Raw genomic sequence first — 20,159 nt, forward strand, 5'->3', positions numbered from 1 at the left:
TCCTTAAGAACAGGAACTGAATTTGATTTTTCTGTTTGGTAGCCAGAACTACGTGTATGATCTGAAGACCTGACCTCTTGTTACATTACCTGGGAGAAAGCATCATGTACCTTAAGTAACCAGTGCTACACTATCTAACTGTTAAATGCATCAAGAATTATTGATGAGTGAATGTTTTTTAGAGAAAGATACTTGTTGCTGCTGTCCAGTTCCCTTTCAGGGCCTGACCTTCATTGATTGTTCCTTTGAAGTAAGGCAGTCTTTTGAGTGGTGTAAAGGATTTCCTTGGCTTTAAGTCTTCTGGGAAGTTATTTCATGTGGAAACAAGAAGTTAGTACATTTTGAATATGTCAGTTTTGTTGCCTTGATGTGCAGGGCCAAATACTGGGTTCTCAGCCTTAGCTTGAATATAGTCTGCTTTGGTTAGAATTTCCTGAGCTCCAAGCTTGGCATTTCAATGAGAATTTTACATTGAGACTGAAAAACTTTTGATGTAAGGGGGTCAGCTTTAGCCAGAGAAGCCTGAGGAGAGACTTTACTTCTAATCACCTGAAAAGGGAATCTGAGAACCGTAAGCTTAGGTTATGTGTTACACCTGAAACAGTTAAATGTAGTCAGATTCTGCTCTTCATCAGTATGTCTGAAGTCCGGTTACATGAGAAACCAGTAACCAGAATTTTTTTTTCAAAAGATGAAATAATCCACGTGGTGTTCCTGTAACAGAGCTATATTTAAAAAAAAAAAAAAAATAAATTTGTTCTTTGCGTTATTAAGCCATCTATGTCTAGTTGTTTGGTTTGGGGTTTGTTTTGGTTTGGTTTTTTTAATAGTGATGGGAGAAATACTGAATTCTCTATCCCTGTTCTTGAATTATGCCACATGTATGAGTATTTTAGTTCTCTTAACACAGGGTGTCAATATGGCATTTTCCTTTCTTTGAGGTTGTTGAACTTTGTTTTCCCCAAATCTCATTTGAATTAAGGCTTCAATCTTTGAATATCCTCAGAATTTTAAATTTTCAACCAGACCTCTGCATAAGTTCCCCAGTGCTCTAGAATACGGGTGGAAAACAGTAGGATCACGCTGTCACACCTCTAAGTCTCTAACACAGATAATAATCATTTTTGTTGCTCAAGGAGGAGGAAACAGCACTGCTTAAAACCAGCATTTCTGCAGCATTCCTGTGCAGTCTGTTCAGCATAGAATGCTGTGTAGCTGGTACTGGAAGATTTGAATGCATTTAGATGACTCCTTTGAGACCATATTTATGGGACTGAGTTGAGGTCCCTCTGCTTTGCCCCAGCCCTGGCAATAAGCGGTGGTGCTTTCTTCTGGAAGTTCACGTTCTGTGCTTTTCCTGCTTGCTTAAATTAACGTGAACGATGGGTGTAGGAGTATCTTATATGAAGTCACATACCATTAAGCAGATGTAGTTTAGCTACACTTAATCTCAACACTGAGTTTTGAAGTTAAAAAAAAAAAATAAAATCCTGAAAGAACTGAAGTATGTTTCAGGACATCCCTCTTTATTTTGTCATATGATATTGATGGCAAATAGAATTGTACATTTGCATGGATGTTCCCAATGTTCCAGAAGTGTTGCCAAGTGTCTTCATTTCAGATGTATGTTGTGGAAGGATCAATGAAAAAGGTTACTTGAAGTAACCTGTTTTTCAATGAAAATACCTTAGTTCATAGCAATTACAGTTACTCAAAATCTGTCCTTTACTGTATCACTTAAAATGTATTGTTTTGAAATGATGCGTTGGAGCCTGATGCAGTCGACTGAGTCCCATGTACTCTCACTTCTCTACTAGGAGAAGGACCCTAAATTCATTCTTTGTAATATAAAATGTTTAAAATAACCTTTTCTCTGATAGCTGCATATCAAGTATTTTTTAAACATTGAAAGTTAGACACTTCTTGCTGTACTGAATATTAGCTTAAAGACAAGTTTTTCATTAATCATTGAATACATTTCAATTTTTGTGCATGTCAGTGTTAATGAGCAAATTGCTGGGACCACCAGTTTTCTATTCTGATCGTATAAATTATTTCCTCCTTCCTGAAAGACACAAGGCACAGAGAAGAAAGAAAATGATAAATGTGTGGGGGTGTGTATAGATTGTAACTACTGAATTAGGTCAGTGTTACAATTTTGGGGGAGGTGTTTCTAGATGAGAAGGCGTTTTGATTGAAATAAGGGAAAAGGGTAGAAGGTTAGATCCCTAAGTCTAGAATTTTTAGACTGGAATCACGTCACAACCCGTGTGATGAGTCAGTATTTATTAGGATTTTAAGAAGGCAGTTCCCACAATCCTATATGAAACAAATTTGTGATACCTTTCAACCTAAAATTTGTGGTGCTGCAGTTAAGCTTCTTTCCAGTACAGCACTTATGAAAAAGCACGTCTTCTGTGAATCCTGTTAAGGTAGGAACGTCATTCTATACATAACGCTGGAGAAAAAAGAATTGTATTTTTTCTTAACATAGTTGTATGATTTTTTGAAAGCCCTGTTGTTACATGTTAAGTAGACTAGTATCCTGGTATATGTTGTTGCCACACTGCAGAGTGGATTTTGTGGCATGTATCCTCCTTTGTATATTGCCTGAAAACTTTTATTTAAAGGAAAAATAGCTCTGTGTCCCTAGATGGGGCTTAGGTAATGCACATGAATAATAAATTGTATTTTGAGGTATGTTACTTTCATCTGTCACCTTGCGTTTGCTTTTTTCTGAGACTCTATATTACAAGTAGCTAATTTAGGAGAAAGGCTGCATGTATTGGGGTATTCCAGTTGCTCTTGAGGTCACTTTGAGAAACCTGGATGAGAGTGGTTGTAGAAGTCAACTGTATTCGAAAATTATGTGTGTACCTTGGTCATTATATGCGAAAACACCATCTTTTGTATTTGCTGTTACATGCTATCCTGTAACAGACTATTATGTACATATAAATATACTTGCTTCTTATCTAGCACTTACCCAGGAACCTATGTCTGATGTTTGATTCCTGGCTTTTTAAAAGGTACTTGATTTCTTTTCTTCCCCAAACAAAGTTAACCTATTCTGCCACATAGGTGTGAGGTTGCTGGCTGTGGAAGCTGAGGTGAGGCTTAGGTGTGCAGCTGCACTTGAGTGCTTGAGCCTGGAAGCAGAGTGCCCTCCCAGAGGGCAATGGTTGTCTGATGTCCTCTTCAGGCTGCTGGTGCTCTGTGGGAATGCTACTTGCAGAGGGTGGTGTCTTCTAAATGGGGAGCATGCAGAGTCAAAAACCCCTATCTTTGTCTTTTTCTGGTGTTACTAAAATGACAAGGACTCAGGGGAAGCAAAAGTTGACTTTCACCTATAATTTAGTGGTGGATCAGGGTGACATAAGGAGATGGAAAAAGCATGGCAAATTGGAATTTTTGATTAGTTGGCAATCAAAAGCAAATATCAGTGGGATTCATTTGACTCAGTCTTCCTACCCTCGTACATAGCTTGATTAACAATGGAGTAGTTAGTTTCTCATTTAATATGCATCTGTCTCCATCTTGACACTGTATCAAAACATCTGTTCAGTGCTTTGGATAAAGGTGATATTTATTTTTTTTTAACATGGCTTAGTGTGCTGAATCCAAAATCAAATACCGTAGAAATGAGACATACATAAAAACTACTATAGTCTCCATTAGAATTCACCTGGATACAGGTGGTTTGAATTGTTTCTGTTCAGGTGTTTGCGTACTCAAAACCAAGGTGTTGCTGCATCAGTTTATGTTTATTTATAAATGAATTAATTAAAAATAGGTGTAAAGGCTACTCTTGGGCTGCACCAAACTGTGCCTTGCTGAGTTTTAACTCTAAAAAATTAAGTGGTCTGAATTAAAGAAATGATGGGAATTTGAAATTTCATGGTTAATCAGGTCTAGAAGGATTAAAGCAGTAGTATGTTCTCTGGGCGTGCAGTTTGATGTTTTCTCTAAAACATATATCGCTAAATCAGCGGCTGAGAACAGGCTGGGTAAATAACTCTACTAATACTGTTTAAAAATTATAAATTGGATGATGATTTGTGCTTTCAAAAATATGTTTGTATACTCTGTAATTAGAAGGAAAATACCTCAACGAGGATATTCTTGCAATTTAGAATATGGAGATACTACAAGAATTAATCGGACCATTTATTGGAGATGGAGTGGTTTTAGTTAGCTGCAGCTCAACTTGAAGTTACTTTTGCATCTCAGAGGACATCACACAATTGGGGGAGAGAAGTGGTGAACTCACTTCAGAAATTGGCCTTGTCTTACGCACGTGGCCAAGCCAAGTGAACTTGCTGAATGCCCTGAAATACACTTCTCTGGGAATCTAATTTAAGTAGTATACATAGAGTATTGTCATTAGAGTTGCTCAACAGTCACTAAATCAGAGGAAGAAAAAGATACATTAGTCCTTTATGTAAATGTTCTGTATTTACTAGTGTCTACAAAATTCTGTATATTTTTATTACACAGATTTTGTTTTACTCCATGAATTTACAAGATTTTGAATAAGTTGGTTATTTCAGTAATAGTTCTCTTGTATCTCTTAGATAAATTATGTCACTCACCTTGAGCAGAAAGGAATGTACAAGAATGCTTTGCCAAGACCCTTCAACTAAGCACAGAGGCAAAATCGAGGGTAAATCCACACTAGTGTAAGACAGTCTAACAGGAGAGCTGCAGTTTTGTCCTGGCTCCCTGTCTGGCATTAGGATGAGTACTCTCTGGCCTTGCAGTACACCGGTTCAGGTAATTAAAGAAACTGAAAAATAATCATAGTCTTTGTAAGTTTGGGGTTTCTTTTTGTTGTTGTTTCCCTTAGTACTCTGAAACTGGCTACTTCATGATAGTTCAGCCAAAAGCATTAGAATAAGAAAGAGATGAGGTTGAAGCAGTTTGCACTTGATGTAAGTTGCCTTGGAAGCTGCCGGTGGTCACTTCTTTCTGCAGTTTAAGCTGCTGAAAGGAGCTTTTTTACCCTTTTCTTGCTTCTTTGCTACCTCGCTCCTTGTGCCAGCACAAGTTTTTGTGAAGTTATATTATGAACCAGGCATGTTAGGAAGGATGGTGGTGATTAAGGAAGGTTTGTTGTGGTGGTAGAGTTGGCTTAGGGCTGTTGAAAGATAGAATGTGCATTGGCAGGCGTTTGATTTCATTCATTTATGCAAGTATGTAGAAGCCTCAATCAGATAGTGCAGGGGCACTGACTGCATTGACTACAGTGCATGTGTGTATATGTGTGTATATATCCGTCTGTATGCATTTTATATATATATGTCGGGAAACTTGGTCTTGCTAATACTTTCTACCTAGTGGTCTTTCTAAACACCAGTAGAAAACAATTAAATACTCAGAGGAGGACATTTAGAAAAGAATACCAATTAAAATAAGTTAGTTTTAAAAACTACATTTAATAAAATCAATTTCTTCCTAACGAAAATTTGAGTTTGTGATGCCTTTGTTCTGGACTTAGCAGTCTTATTAAGCCTTATGAATATGAATTCCGAAGTGTGGGGATGGATTACAATTGACTGTGTTCAAAGAATACAGTTTTGTTCAAAAGTGAACATTATTTTAGTGTCAATATTAGAGATCTCTAAATTTCTTGGTGCTGTTAATATTGGAGCCTGGGCAGGGGAGAAATAGCATATTCAGCCAAAATTTTTATTGTATATGTAACTGGGCTTGCAAATTTGCATCATTTAGGAAGGGATTTTAGAGTGTCTTGGAGACATATAACAGCATTGACAATAAAATTGAGATGAGACATCATAATAAACCAGTTACAAATATGCATAGTGTTACAGCAGAAATTTCACTCTAACTTATTTAACTCAAAGCTTTTGCTGATTGAATCAGGAACTTAGCACTGCAAAATGAATCTTACTGAAACCTCATGCAATTCCTTCTACCACCCTACTTGGCTTTTGAACATTCTGAGTACTGTTGTTGGTTTATGTGGTGCTTGGAATTCCGTGTTGCTCTGGAAAATCATGTTCTGTCTTCCGTGGTTACACAGTGCCCAGCTGGTATAACTTAATACAACTTTTTATTTCTGTATTTAAATGATACATAATGAAGCTGAAATACATTGTGATTAGTTAACTGTTGGTAGATCATGATTACAACAAGATCAACAAATAAATCTGATGTCACAATTTTCTTGTGTAATCCACTGAAATGCTTGGTGGGTATGTGATGGGCTTTGTAGTGGGCCTGAAAGGCCAGTGGGCTCAGGCTTTCTTAGGCACGTGCTGGAAGAAGGGGATACAGGTCATAGAATAGAATTGTCTAGGTTGGAAGGCACCTTTAAGATCATCAAGTCTCACCATCAACCTAACACAGCCAAAACCACCACTAAACCATCTCCCTAAGCACCACATCTACACAGCTTTTAAATACCTCCAGGGATGGCAACTCTATTGCTTCCCTGGGCAACCTGTTGAATGCTTAATAACCCTTTCTGTGAAGAACTTTTTCCTACTATCCAGTCTAAACCTCCCCTGGTGTAACTTGTTGCCATTTCCTCTTGTCCTGTTGCTTATTACTAGCAAGAAGAGGTTGACCCCCACCTCTTTACAGCCTCCTTTCAGGTAGTTGTAGAGGGCGCTAAGGTCTCCCCTCAGCCTCCTTTTCTCCAGGCTAAACAATCCCAGTTCCCTCAGTGCTCCTCATAAGACTTGTGCTCCAGACCCCTCACCCCAGCTTCATTGCCCTCTCTGCACACACTCCAGCACCTCAGTGTCTTTCTTGTACTGAGGGGCCCAAAACTGAACACAGTACTCGAGGTGGGGCCTCACCAGTGCCGAGTACAGGGGGATGATCACTTCCCTAGTCCTGCTGGCCACACTATTCCTGATACAGGCCAGGATGCTCTTGGCCTTCTTGGCCACCTGGGTACCCTGCTGGCTCATTCAGTTGGCTGTTGACCAACACCTCCAGGTCCTTCAATGCCAGGTCAAATGCCCTGGGTAAATGCTGATGTGCTAATAGAAGTTGTTTGGCTGCAGCATCTCTATTCGTCTTAGCTGAGTTAGAAGCAATTTCTAACTCCATCTCAGACATCTGCAGTTGGACGGTGTCAGGAGAAGAGTGTTGGAAAACTGTTTATGCTCTTAACCAGGTCATTTCTACATAGGCCTCGATAAGCACCTTGAATTCAAATTGAAAATCTGCTGTAGCAATTCAGATATGATAGAATCAGAGCACACAGCTGCATTTTGGATGTGTGTCAGTTTCTCAGTGGTGTAGAGGTAATTATCAGTGTGATTTTTACTGAGAGCATTAAAATCATGTTAAATATTTTAAATGTCTCCTTCTTCTGATGTCAGTTGTACTCAATGAAAAGAAATACTAAGTCTAATATAAGTTTCTTTATAGCAGTGTATTTGTTTTTGTAGTGTTCTTTTCCAGGTATGAATTAATTTTATAAGCTTGTGTCAATATAGCATATTGTCTTTTTTCTTTTTTCAGGTTATGCAATGGTCTCTGCAAGATGGCATGTTCTTGAGTTGGAGCTTTTTAAGGCGAGCATATGCTGGTACTTCAACTTTACTAAGCGGACTATAATTTCTTCTCTCACAACAACTACATAAGCAGACAAAATTGCAAAGATCTGCCCTGTGTCGAGTATGACAGCCACGACTCGTGGCTCTCCGGTAGGAGGGAATGATAGCCAGGGCCAGGCTCCTGATGGACAGTCCCAGCCTCCCCTCCAGCAGAATCAGGTATGATATTAACAATCAAATTGTCTAAAAATAAAGGGGTTAGTTCTTTAGAAATAGCGTTCCTGAATTATTTGAGTTTGTATATTCCTAGAGATGTCTAGTTAAGTTAGGTATATTTTTTGTGTGTGTCTGGAAGTACAAAAAGATTTTGAGGGATGAAGGCAGTGCTATTGGCAAAGTAGATACTGTTAGGGACCGCTGCATTGCAAAAGATGCTCTCTTTTCAGGCAGTGGCATGGTTCTTTCAAGCATAGTTCTTTTGGATAAGAAACTGCCTTGGAATATAATATCAGAAGCTTCCTCAGAACCGCATTGTAGACGTACGTGCCACAGATTGGTAAAACTACGCTCTGTGAGTTCAATTTATGCTCAGTTCTGCAAAAGCACTTTTGGGATAAAACAGCTTACAAGTGGCTATCAGCTCTTTAAGACCAGCTTCATCTAGGTCTCCGTTCATTGTACTAGACTTCCTGAACAACTTAGCGTGTTTTTGTTGGACCAGGTTATCCTGCTTTCAAATACTACTTCGTAATGTAGTGATTCTTCTTTTGTTGGGGAAAAAACGGCAGAAAAGATGCTTTTAAACAGCGCAGCCACTTTGTCATTTAATTCAGTATGAAGATGATATTTGTTTAATAGCCTAAGGTTAATGGTTGTTACTTCCTGAGAATGAACTGTTCTTTGGAACATGTGTGGTGGGCTGACTCTGGCTGCCAGGCAAGCCCCCACCCCGTTGCTCACTCCCTCCGCCTCAGTGGGATGTGGAAGAGAATCGGAAGGGAAAAGTGAGAAATCATATGGGCTGAGATAAAGACAGTTTAATAAGTGAAGGGGTAGGGGGGGAAACAAGTGATGCAAATGCAGTCAACTCACCACCAGCTGATGGATGCCCAGCTAGTCCCCAAGCAACAGCTACCTTGGAAAAAAACTTCCCGCTCCTACCCCATTGTGTTGCTGAGCATGACACTATATCGTGTGGAGTATCTCTTTGGTCAGTTCAAGTCAGCTGTCCCAGCTGTGTTGCTCCCTTCCCAGCCTCTTGCGCACCCCCAGCCTACTTACTGCTAGGGGGCAAAGTGAGAAATGCAAGCCCTTGCATCTGCAAGCACTGTTCAGCAACAGCCAAAGCACTGGTGTGTTATCAATGCTGTTTTGGTCACAAATCCAAAACCCAGCACCATTCAGGGTGCTGTGAAGCAAATTAACTCCATGCCAGCCAGACATAGTACAACATGTGAAAAATGTTCTTGAGGTTTTGGTCCTCCCTTGTCCTCCTAAATCTTGCTGTTCTGATTTGAATCTTTATTATTGTCAATTCATACTATTTCTGTACATGAATAAGTGTGCATCTACAAAATGCAGTGTAGTTTGCATGGCCCATCAAAATGGGCTTAACTAATCGTGTTCTTGGAGGATGGTTAGTAGCCAGCTGTAGTAGTGTGTTACTCATTTTTAGCAAACTTCTTTAGAAAATATTTTTCATTATCGTTTTCTTCTGTACTGTTGCCGAAGTTTGTCTTTCTACCTAAAATAGTCATCTTTTCTGCAGAAGATTTGTGAAGACTGGAGCATCCCTATAGTCTTCATTTTCACCTTCTAGATAGGTGGTCTGCTGAAAGTAGTAGTCCATTAAAAAAAAACTTTCTTCACTGGGAAAGTAGCTTAATTTTTAAACCGTCAAGATAGAAAGCATATAGCACATTTTATGCTCTAGTTTTTGTTAATAAATCTGAAATCAAATAATTTTGTTATATTTTATGATGACATGTACTTCATTCAAGTGATTCTTTGAAACACAGTGTGAAGGAAAAATGCCAAAATAAGTGGCATCTAAGTGCAGGCGGTATTTAAAGTATTTCCTGTGCCAATTTTAGACTTCTTCGCCTGATTCTTCCAATGAGAACTCCCCAGCTACCCCGCCTGATGAGCAGGGCCAACGAGATGCTCCACCCCAGCTTGAAGATGAGGAGCCTGCATTTCCACACACAGACCTGGCAAAGTTGGATGACATGATCAACAGGTATTTTCACACCTTTTTCAGAGATTATTTGTGCGATTATCTTGATAGTGGAATTGGGATTCTTGCATCTTTGTTTCACTGGATTTCTTGAAATACTTTTTTATTGGGTTAGAGTTGTAAAAAGAAAGAGGCTTCAATTGGAGGGCTTCTTTTTTTTTTTAATGGAGTGCTCACCAGGGCCTTTAAAAATGTATGTTCTTACCTGTCATGGTTTAGGCATTACAAAGGGGCAAGGATTCTTGGTTTTTAAGCAGCACAATTGAAATACAGGGGGTTTGTTTTGTTTTTGAATATAGGCCTCGATGGGTTGTTCCTGTATTGCCGAAAGGGGAATTAGAAGTTCTTCTAGAAGCTGCTATTGACCTAAGTAAAAAAGGTAAGCTGAAAAGACAATTAATGGTTATTGGGCCAGCATGTGAAGTCTTTCCTTGTTCTTTTGAATCCTTGGTAGAGGTTTGAAAATTCTTAACTATTTCTGGTAGAACCCTGGTCCTGAAGATTGTGTCAGAGCGGTATGCAGAACTTTTGTTGATCTGAAATTTTAAACAACCATCAATGTAGTTAGAAATTAGGTTCCTTAGCATGAGTAGGGAAGTTGAATAAGCTCACAGCAATAAAAAAATCTTGTCATTCCTGTCCTACCTGTTTCTGTATTCACTTTGATATCAGACCTAGGGGGTTTGGTCTTTATAACAGATACTAAAACTCAAAAGAATTCTGTTTTTTAAAAAATAAGTTACTAATCTAGCTTTCCAAATGTCTTGCCATAAATTTTTGTTGAAATCTGGCACATACATACTTTAGAGAATATAAAAGAAAAGTTAGAATTTTTAACAGCATGACTTAGACTAATAATTCTACCATATTGCTTGCTTGGAAGTACGAGGGTTCCGTATCAGGACTGTGTATGTGTTTGCTAAATTGTACTAATCAGATTGACAAATTCGTCATGTGTTCTGGAAAGTTCTGTTCTCCTGGAAAGTTGCTTTGGTCTCCTGTTTCGGTCAGTATTTGTTGCCCCAGTATTTGAGTAACACCGGAAGTCAGATCAAAATATTTTTATAGGAGATCTACACTTACCAGCTATTTGTGTTTTAAAGACAGTGACATACAAAGTGCCTGTTCCTTACTTTTGCGTAGCTGGACCAGGACGGCTTCATTTTTGTGTTAATAAAGGTTATTCTTAGGCAGTTTTAAGAATAAAAAGCTTATTATGGTCATGATACGCTGGGTTATCTTGATTGTTTTCTGTAAGTCTTTCTGATTTTGGAGCAGTCTCTGGAGAAGCAAAAGTTAGGGTGTACCCTTGTGATCCAAAATAGGATAATGACATGTTGTTACCAACACTGATTTATCAGCCATAGTTGTGCTTGGAATTGGCTTCCTTGCATGTAGTTAGGTCTGGCAGGAATCTTAAGGTGAGTGTAGAATTTTCAAGTGATCACATCTGTTCAGGAGCAAAAGAAGTGCCGACTTATGGAAAGAAAATGCAGCCATGTATGTGTCTGGGCTGTTGGAAGAGTGCAGTAAAAAGAAATTCTCTGCTTGTGATTTGTGAGAGGGGAGATGTATGTACTGCCAGCTGTTAAGTCATCTTTAAAAAAAAACAAAACAAAAAAAAACCCCAAAACACTGTCAATGCAATGAAGTAATAAGAGCAGAATGAGATTTTTGGCTACTCCCAACATCAGCATACTTTTCCAAAGCATCAGACTTAGTTGAAAGTTCCCAAACAAAGTCTTGTCTTTTTCCTCTTGAAGTTGTGAAAAACAATGGAAATCTGTTGGTATGCTTTATGCACTTTGATTTTTATTAAGTTGTTGATGTCCAGTTCTGAAAAGGGCTTCTGCATTGCTATTTAATTATTCTTCCTCTTGCCCTCTAGATGAATTCCTATGTGTGTACGCACGCAAGGATTATTGGCTAAGGAGAAAACAAGGGAAGCTGTTAGAAGTAGTTGTTTGTTAACTGTGTTATCTTTACAGTTACATCCTAGATCTTTTTTCCTCGCTACTTGAAGTTACGTGATGGCTAAGGTGGTTCTTTTTTAAATAACTGTCAGTGCTCAAGGAATATGATAGGGTGCTCACTTGGTGTAACTGACACTGGTTAGCTCAAAACTTGGCGGACACTGTTACAGAGCTGTGTATATATAGAGAAGTAATATAAATGACTCTGTTGTGTGCAATTTTTTAATAGATCAAAACTGTGTTCCATTATCTCAGTAAGATTTAAATTATAGACACCTTGCTACCTGTCTATGGGCATTTTTCTTAATCCGAGTTCTGTTTCGAAAGGGAAGAACTGAAAGGAGAAACTGAAAAATAACCAGCTGTTGAATTACATAAATTTTATATTTCAATCTGCAACTCGTTTAGATTGTGATGCAACAAAACCTAAAAAGAGCCCAGAGAATTTTTCATCAAGCATCACTTTCTAGTGGTTAGGGTTCTTAAGTAGCTTTTATTCATAACTTTGCCAGTGGCCATTGGCATTGGCATTCTGGGCTAACTGCTGTCTTTGTGACCCTGTCTATAAAATAAGAGTGATATTTGTGTCCTCTTTAAATCTTTCCAGGAACTGAAATTGAAAGGGACATAACTGAACTGAATTGAAAGTACTCATAAGAATTAAATGTCATCATTACCACCTTCAAGTGCAAAGAGCAAATTTGACAGAGTAGTACGAATGCTATCTAGACTGTGACTTGCATTATTCCTGGCAGATGCATTCATTTATGGAAGATTATCTTTTTATGTGTAGGCATCAATGTATTATTAGGCATGAGACTATCAAATGATAGTCTGGAGTTACTTGCTAATAGAAAAAGATCTATTTGAAAAATGGTGTTTAATAGCAAGCCTGATGTTTATCTTCACAATAATTCTGGAATACTTATGCAGTGTTTTGAGTAATGAGATTTGCTCCAGAAACAAATGTCAGAGTGAGTTGGATGCTATAAATTTAAATGCGGGGGAAAAAAATGGTTTGTTTTAGTTTTTTATAGGCTAGAATTTTCTCTACTCTTTCTTTTAAAATCCTCTCAACAACTCTGCACTGCTCCACCTTTGTTGTGGATTTTATTGCTCCTAATGTTTACATTCAGTTTTTAACACTATGCCAGAACTTTCCAATGTGACACAACACACAATCAAGATGCAAGGCAACTTTTAGAATTCATAGCTTATTTAAACTGAAATGAGATTTCACTGCACAACTTAAACCTTCAACCTTGATCCCACATCTGTGTTTTTGATGAACTACAATAGAGCCTCAAGAGAGGAAAAAAAAACCAAAACCCCAAAACAAAAAAACCCCAAACAGTTTGTGTGTGCATGAGCACATGTGCATCCAAAATCTAGGCAGCCCAGTTCTGGGAGTTGTTTCCAGCATCCTCCCTGAAGACCATTTCTCTCTGGATGATCCATCTGCATTTCTGTGGGACCACCCTTGAGTTCCTTACTGAAGCTGTGTCTTCTGCATTTTCTTGAAATGGTTATTTCTAGCCGTCTGTCTAAAGCAAGGACCTCAGGCTTGTGTGTCATGTTCCAAAGTTTCTTAGCCAGGTGTTTGGGCTAGAACCAATTCAGTGAAATGAACTACAGCAGGGCTAGTGCAGTGTCTTGGTGCAGAAGGGCTCTCGTATTCCTGATGATTAAGAGATCTTGAAAGTCTGCCGGAATCTGAGTCCCATGTGTACGCACTGTGCCCATGGGGAAGTGTGGGTTTCCCTAGAGCTCATTAGCTTCAGGTCACTGTGATTTCTGCAGGGTCTGAGCCAGCCCTTACCAAGCTACTGAAAGGTTTCTGTGCTGCACTTCCTGAGGCTCCAGGTCTGGGGGTGCTTCACTGGCACAGCGCCACACCAGTGTGTGGAGCCAGCTCAGCTTTGGGATTGCAGCTACAAAGTTGTGTAATCCAGCGTTCTGGAGAAGAGGAGCTGGGTCATTTTGCTTGGGGCCTTGGTGGTCCAACCTTATACTGTTGATTACCCTTCAGATGCATCAGAGGTTGGTTGTTCATCTACAGTTGCATCTGGACTGACAAGTTTTGTGGATCCAGAGTGTTTCTGCTTTTGTGGTAGGGTTAATATACTCTGCATGGTTTATCTGGCAAATTGACCACCTTTAAACACAGGTACAGAAATCAAATGACCTTCTGTTACTCCTCTAATCCCCTAATTGCAGCTCCTGTATACTGTATGTTGCACATCACCTTTTCTTTTCATATTTACTTTTTTTTCTCACTGCATAATACAATTCTCCAACTTTTCTCTAAATACTTAGCTCAGGGCTGTGTGCACTTACTTACCTCTTGTATTCTTCCTTATCCTTCTCTGCCCTCAGAATTTGGGCAACAGGGAAAAAATGGCTGCTTGTGGTCTTACCTAAGAGTTAGTGGTACGGAATCTGATTCAAGCAGTAGTTGCCAGGGTCTAGTGTAATTACTGTTTCTGTTCTCGCTGTCATTGGATTACTCTTGCTTCCTCTCCTAACCTGCTGTCTTCTAGGACTCCTGTACCGTGCTTTTGATCATAATCTGGTACTTGTAGACACCTAGCCTTGGTTTCTTCCCTAAGTGTCCTTTGTTGTTTCAGCAGTATGCAGCATTGTGGGAGAAGCTAGAAAGTGATTGTAGATCCAGGAGTCGTACAAGTATCTTCTAAGGTTCTACATCTTCTGAGTTCAGTGAAGTATAGAAAGGACAATGTATTTTGAAACATACTCTGTTTTGGTATTCCTGAACTTGGTTTGAAATGTCCTGCTGACTGAAGCTGGCCAACCATTGTAGGGGGAGATGGTCCAAGAAGTACTTAAAAGTTTAAGAGATACTTCAGCGTAGTGTACTGGTGCTCTAAGGAGCATTAAAATCACTTGAGTGCCTGCTTTAAATTTGTATTCACAAATTAATTTCACTGTTACATTTGGATTCGGAAAGGAACATTTCCCCTGCATCAGGATGGCTACATTGGGTGCCTTCCCTGTCCTCTGTTTTGTATAGGGTGAAGTTGTCATCTTTACCTCCTTGAGGACTTAATTTAACAAGTCCTTTGTTTACTGCAAATGCCTAAGTTTTAGGCAGTGACCATTTCTCTTCTCTTCTTTCGTCATGTTGTGATTGCTGTGGCTTAATGGCCTTTCGTCATTGGTCTATGCACTTAGTAGCAGTGTAAGGCTGTCAGCTATCCAGACTGCAAGTTACATAGGAAGATAACACGGAGTTTTCTATACTTGGCCACAGAGTGTATATCTTGTACCTCTGGTTGTGATAAAAAGAGGGAACACTGGAGTAGTTTTCAAGGAGGTGACAGGAACTCTCCAAAGGTTCCTGCTTTACTCTAGTTGCTTGAGAGCAAGAGTACAGGCTAGCAAGTCCTGCTACAGATGTTTGGAAAGACTTTGTGGTATTTACTAACAGGCAGGACAGATGTTCTATGACCATTTTTGAAAGGAACCTCTGTTTTACAGTTGTTTGTGACTATGAGGAACTTGAATTTGGTAACCCAAATCAATCCTTCCCAAACCAGTGGAAGTTACTGTCAGAATGTCTCTTGGGGGTGGGGGGGCGGACAGCAATAATTTTGTGAATCTGGGCACTGCAGGCTTGTTGAATGCTAAGATTCCCTGACTGAAAATTAAACTTACTCTGTAAAGAACAGTGCAGGCAGGTCACAGTTTTCTTTTTATAACATGTCCGATGGCTTTCATTGTTTCCAGTGTGTACTGATACGTGTTTAATATATTTTTCTGTTGACTTCTAGCACTATTTAGATTTTCTAACTGAAATTTTGAAGGGGAAATACAGATTTCTTGAAATACTCGGTTATAAATAACTCCAGAGATTTAAAATAGCTAAAAGAAAAGTATGGACCACTGTTCTTTAAAATTAAACTTGACATATGCCAGCTGCAAAGGTTTACAGCAGTTTTGGGGTCTAGGTGTGTTGGGTCCAGGCAGCAGAATTACAAGAAACTGTACTTCAAGTAAGGGTGAGAGACAGAAGGATTCATGTTTATTTTTGCAGGTTGATTGTGTCTTGGAAGCTGGGTAGGTCTCACCCTTTCTTCTCTTCACTCACTGAGTTTTACTGGTAGCAACCAAATAAGAGAAGAACATAAATGCATGTATACCAGAAGAATGGAAGATAAAGATTGTACTTATTTTTTCTACTATATCTTTGAGTATTACAAGCATGGAAAAAAAACCCTGCTCTATCACATGTTTTTAAAATAATTTAAAAATTATCTAAAGGAGTGTAATTTTTGAGGTGGCTTTACTAGAACATTAATCTGTCAGGTGGTTGTACATTCAAGCTTACGTAAGCTTATCTTTATCCAGGACTTCTCTTTTAAAATAATTCTGAAACTTTGAACACCTAACCTTTGAAATCACTACTTTCAATATTTAGAAGTTCGTGTAACAACTAATGAAACTGCATGTCTAATAGTTTGTCTTTTTTCTTTTCTATTTTGAAATAGGCCTTGATGTCAAAAGTGAAGCATGCCAGCGATTTTTTCGAGATGGGTTAACAATATCTTTCACAAAAATCCTTACAGATGAGGCAGTGAGCGGCTGGAAGTTTGAGATTCATGTGAGTTTTTAAAGTTGTGTTTCTGAAAAGCATAGTAATTTAAATGAGGAAGGAGACTGCCTTTTTGTGACTGTGAGGGAACTGCAGAGACTGAATCTCATTTTTGAAACTTACCTCAACAACTATATCTTTGAGTATTACAAGCATGGAAAAAAAACCCTGCTCTATCACATGTTTTTAAAATAATTTAAAAATTATCTAAAGGAGTGTAATTTTTGAGGTGGCTTTACTAGAACATTAATCCGTCGGGTGATTGTACATTCAAGCTTACGTAAGCTTATCTTTATCCAAGACTTCTCTTTTAAAATAATTCTGAAACTTTGAACACCTAACCTTTGAAATCACTACTTTCAATATTTAGAAGTTCGTGTAACAACTAATGAAACTGCTTGTCTAATAGTTTGTCTTTTTTTCCTTTTCTATTTTGAAATAGGCCTTGATGTCAAAAGTGAAGCATGCCAGCGATTTTTTCGAGATGGGTTAACAATATCTTTCACAAAAATCCTTACAGATGAGGCAGTGAGCGGCTGGAAGTTTGAGATTCATGTGAGTTTTTAAAGTTGTGTTTCTGAAAAGCATAGTAATTTAAATGAGGAAGGAGACTGCCTTTTTGTGACTGTGAGGGAACTGCAGAGACTGAATCTCATTTTTGAAACTTACCTCAACAGAGAATGGGAGAACTCTTGTGTACATGGCTCTTGGGAGGGGAAAAAAGTCATCCTTCTATCATTGTTTCATCTTATTGCCCCTGGGGTTTTTGGAAGGAAATCAGACATGAGAGATGATATGGGGAGGAACTGAACTTTGTACATTCAGTAGTGCAGCTCTTGTTAGGCAGGCTGTCTTTGGCCAGATGTTGCGACCTGCTTATTTTTATGTGCATGCTAGGGCATGAAAATTTGCTTTTTTAGTAAAAGCTTTTAGCAACCTGCTAACTTCTGAATGTTTGTAGCAGCTGTTTGAATATAAAAACTACCTGTTGGACAGCTAGTCACATGCAAATTAGAAATGGTGAAGATCTTCATAAGCACATTAAAGTCTGTGAGAGAAATGTGTGAAAGAAGGAAAAGTTAATAGTTCAGTGGTGGTTCATGAATGTCTCAACCAAAAACGTTTGTGTCTTTTTCCTAAATTTAATTTTAGCTGAAAACAGATAGTTTAAAGCCTTTATTGGAGGAAGTACAAATTAAAATATGATGTTGTCAAACTCTTGTGCAATTCTGCATGCTAGGTAGAAATGCTTCAGGGTTTATAGTTCATATTCATTGTACAGTCACTTGCCATATTCTTGATTGTTGGGGTTTTTTCTTCTTGATAGAGATGTATTATTAATAACACTCATCGACTAGTGGAACTCTGTGTGGCCAAGCTGTCCCAGGATTGGTTTCCCCTTCTTGAACTTCTTGCCATGGCCTTAAATCCTCACTGCAAATTCCATCTATACAATGGTACTCGTCCCTCAGAAACAGTTCCTGCAGGAGTCCAGCTCGCTGAAGATGAACTTTATGCCCGTCCTCCTGACCCACGATCACCAAAGGTATGAGAGCATTTTCAAACCTGTATTTTTAATTTTATGCAGTGTTACCTAATTACATAGAGACGTGTTTTTAGAGGGGGAAAAAAGCCCTTCGTTCTCTGTATCACTAGGATGTTCTGCTGCTTTTGACTCGTGCATTAAATCATGATCAGTTAGATTTCCTCTTCTAACTCTTTGGTCCACAATCAAACCGTGTCATGTGTTTCTGTGGTAAGCTGGCACAAGTCTATTGGAATGCCATTCCTACTATTTTAGTTGGCTTGCTTCTATTTGCCAGTTGATGGACTTACCTCTCACTCAACATGAATTTGTAGGTGACATATTCTGAGGAGGAGATTATGTGATGAAGTAGGAATTTTCTCTCCCTTTCCTTGTACTTCCCAATGATGGGAAAAATGTTTTTAATTGTACATGGGTGCTAGTGTTGGTGTGGCTTGGGGTTTTGGGGGGTTTTTTTCTTTGTTTTGGTTTGGGTGAGGTGGGGTAGGTTTTTTGGACAGTGTTTTTTTGTTGTTGTTGGGTTTTTTTAACTGACAGTGCAGATTAGTAGTCTGTTCCAGTTCTTGGGTCTGAATTTTTCACAATTATACCAATGCCATTTGGAGCACAACTTCAGGAGCTAACGGAATTATATTTTTGTTGCTTTCTTCAGGTTGGTTTTTTTTTTGTCTTTTTAGTAGAAGTGCTGGCTATGGATATGTAAGAACCAATGATAAATGACTCCATGTCCTTGGACTTCCTTGCATGGCTAACTGTGTTTAGAAGAATGTTACTTTGCATTCTTACTGCTTTTATATGCAGCATTGTTGCGTCCAGGGCTAGAAAAAATACCCGAATCATCATACTTTCTGTAGTAACTTAGCAGCCAAAGATGAACCTGAAGTATATTCATTTTTATTTCTATATTTTTGATAAAATTCTTTGAATACCTAATATACAGCATCTGTTTTTTGACATGATAACGAGAAAGACTGTGTTGCCTGTTTCCAAACATTTCCTTAAAACAGAATATTTAAACTATATAGGCAAGTTTACTGTCAATTCTATTACTTTCTAACAGTTTGTTGTGTAAGGACTTTTCTAAAGCAAGTTTTGTTACTAACAGCTACTTGAAAGCATTTCTATATGGTAATCTGTAAATATCGGAAAATAACTTTATTATATTGCAGGGTTGGCTAGTAGATCTTATCAACAAGTTTGGCACATTAAATGGATTTCAGATCTTGCATGATCGCTTCATGAGTGGATCAGCATTGAATGTTCAGATAATTGCAGCTCTCATCAAGTAAGTTTTTTAAAAATAATAATTTACATACTTTGAAAAGTTGGACTAATTAAAACACCATATTAGTGCAAAGCTTTGTCTTTTCTTGAAGCACTTCCACTCACTCCACCTCTTAACTAGGTGTGTTTACATTCAGCATTTCATGTGCTTGTAAATAGACTTGAATTTTTTGAATTGATTACTCCTTACTATCTTAATATTATACAAATATTGATTATGGCACTTTGATCCCTTTTTTCTTTCCTTTTAGGCCGTTTGGACAATGTTACGAATTTCTAACATTACATACAGTGAAGAAATACTTCCTTCCAATTATAGAAATGGTTCCACAATTTTTAGAAAATTTAACAGATGATGAACTGAAAAAAGAAGCAAAGAATGAAGCCAAAAATGATGCTCTGTCAATGATAATCAAATCTCTAAAGAACTTAGCTTCAAGAGTTCCAGGACAAGAAGAAACTGTAAAAAATTTAGAAATATTTAGGTTAAAAATGATACTTAGGTAAGATGCTACTCCTAATATGATACGCTACTTCTGACATTTTTTTCACACTTCTTACATTTAATTTCTCTTACAGGTTGTTACAAATTTCTTCTTTCAATGGTAAAATGAATGCACTAAATGAAGTTAACAAAGTAATATCCAGTGTGTCATATTATACTCATCGGCATGGTAATCCTGAAGAGGAGGAATGGCTTACAGCTGAAAGAATGGCAGTAAGTTCTGTTCATCAGAATTAGTTGAATAGGTTTTCTTCCTCCTTATTACTTTACTTGTAGGAGTAGGCTAATTTTCATATCTAGTATTATAAACAGTAGGTATCACGTCATGGTAATAAGCCATTTTAATGGTAGTCTTTCTGTGAAAAATGGCTATATTTGTTTGAGAATTATTTTCAGTGCTGCTAAAACAGGCTTTAAAAAGAGATCCATGAATAGTATGGGGTTTATATAGTGTTTAAAAACAAAACAAAC

General features: G+C 38.2%; 1 protein-coding gene across 2 annotated transcripts in view; it reads left to right on the forward strand.

Annotated features, from left to right (window-relative positions):
- The first annotated feature begins 7,497 nt into the window (after nt 1–7,497).
- Nucleotides 7,498–20,159, forward strand: part of USP9X (ubiquitin specific peptidase 9, X-linked) — a 79,155-nt gene continuing 66,493 nt past the window's right edge. The window contains exons 1-8 of one of the 2 annotated variants that reach the window (XM_009893274.1): nt 7,498–7,751; nt 9,626–9,771; nt 10,068–10,147; nt 16,250–16,362; nt 17,681–17,899; nt 19,069–19,184; nt 19,435–19,686; nt 19,763–19,901. In XM_009893274.1, the coding sequence (XP_009891576.1) occupies nt 7,656–7,751; nt 9,626–9,771; nt 10,068–10,147; nt 16,250–16,362; nt 17,681–17,899; nt 19,069–19,184; nt 19,435–19,686; nt 19,763–19,901 (1,161 nt within the window). In that variant the 5' untranslated portion in view covers nt 7,498–7,655. The remainder of the gene's footprint in view (nt 7,752–9,625; nt 9,772–10,067; nt 10,148–16,249; nt 16,363–17,680; nt 17,900–19,068; nt 19,185–19,434; nt 19,687–19,762; nt 19,902–20,159) is intronic. The other variant, XM_009893275.1, reaches the window with a different exon arrangement.

Source organism: Charadrius vociferus, unplaced genomic scaffold (assembly GCF_000708025.1).
Source record: "Charadrius vociferus isolate BGI_N301 unplaced genomic scaffold, ASM70802v2 scaffold209, whole genome shotgun sequence".
In the NCBI taxonomy this organism is placed as follows: domain Eukaryota; kingdom Metazoa; phylum Chordata; class Aves; order Charadriiformes; family Charadriidae; genus Charadrius; species Charadrius vociferus.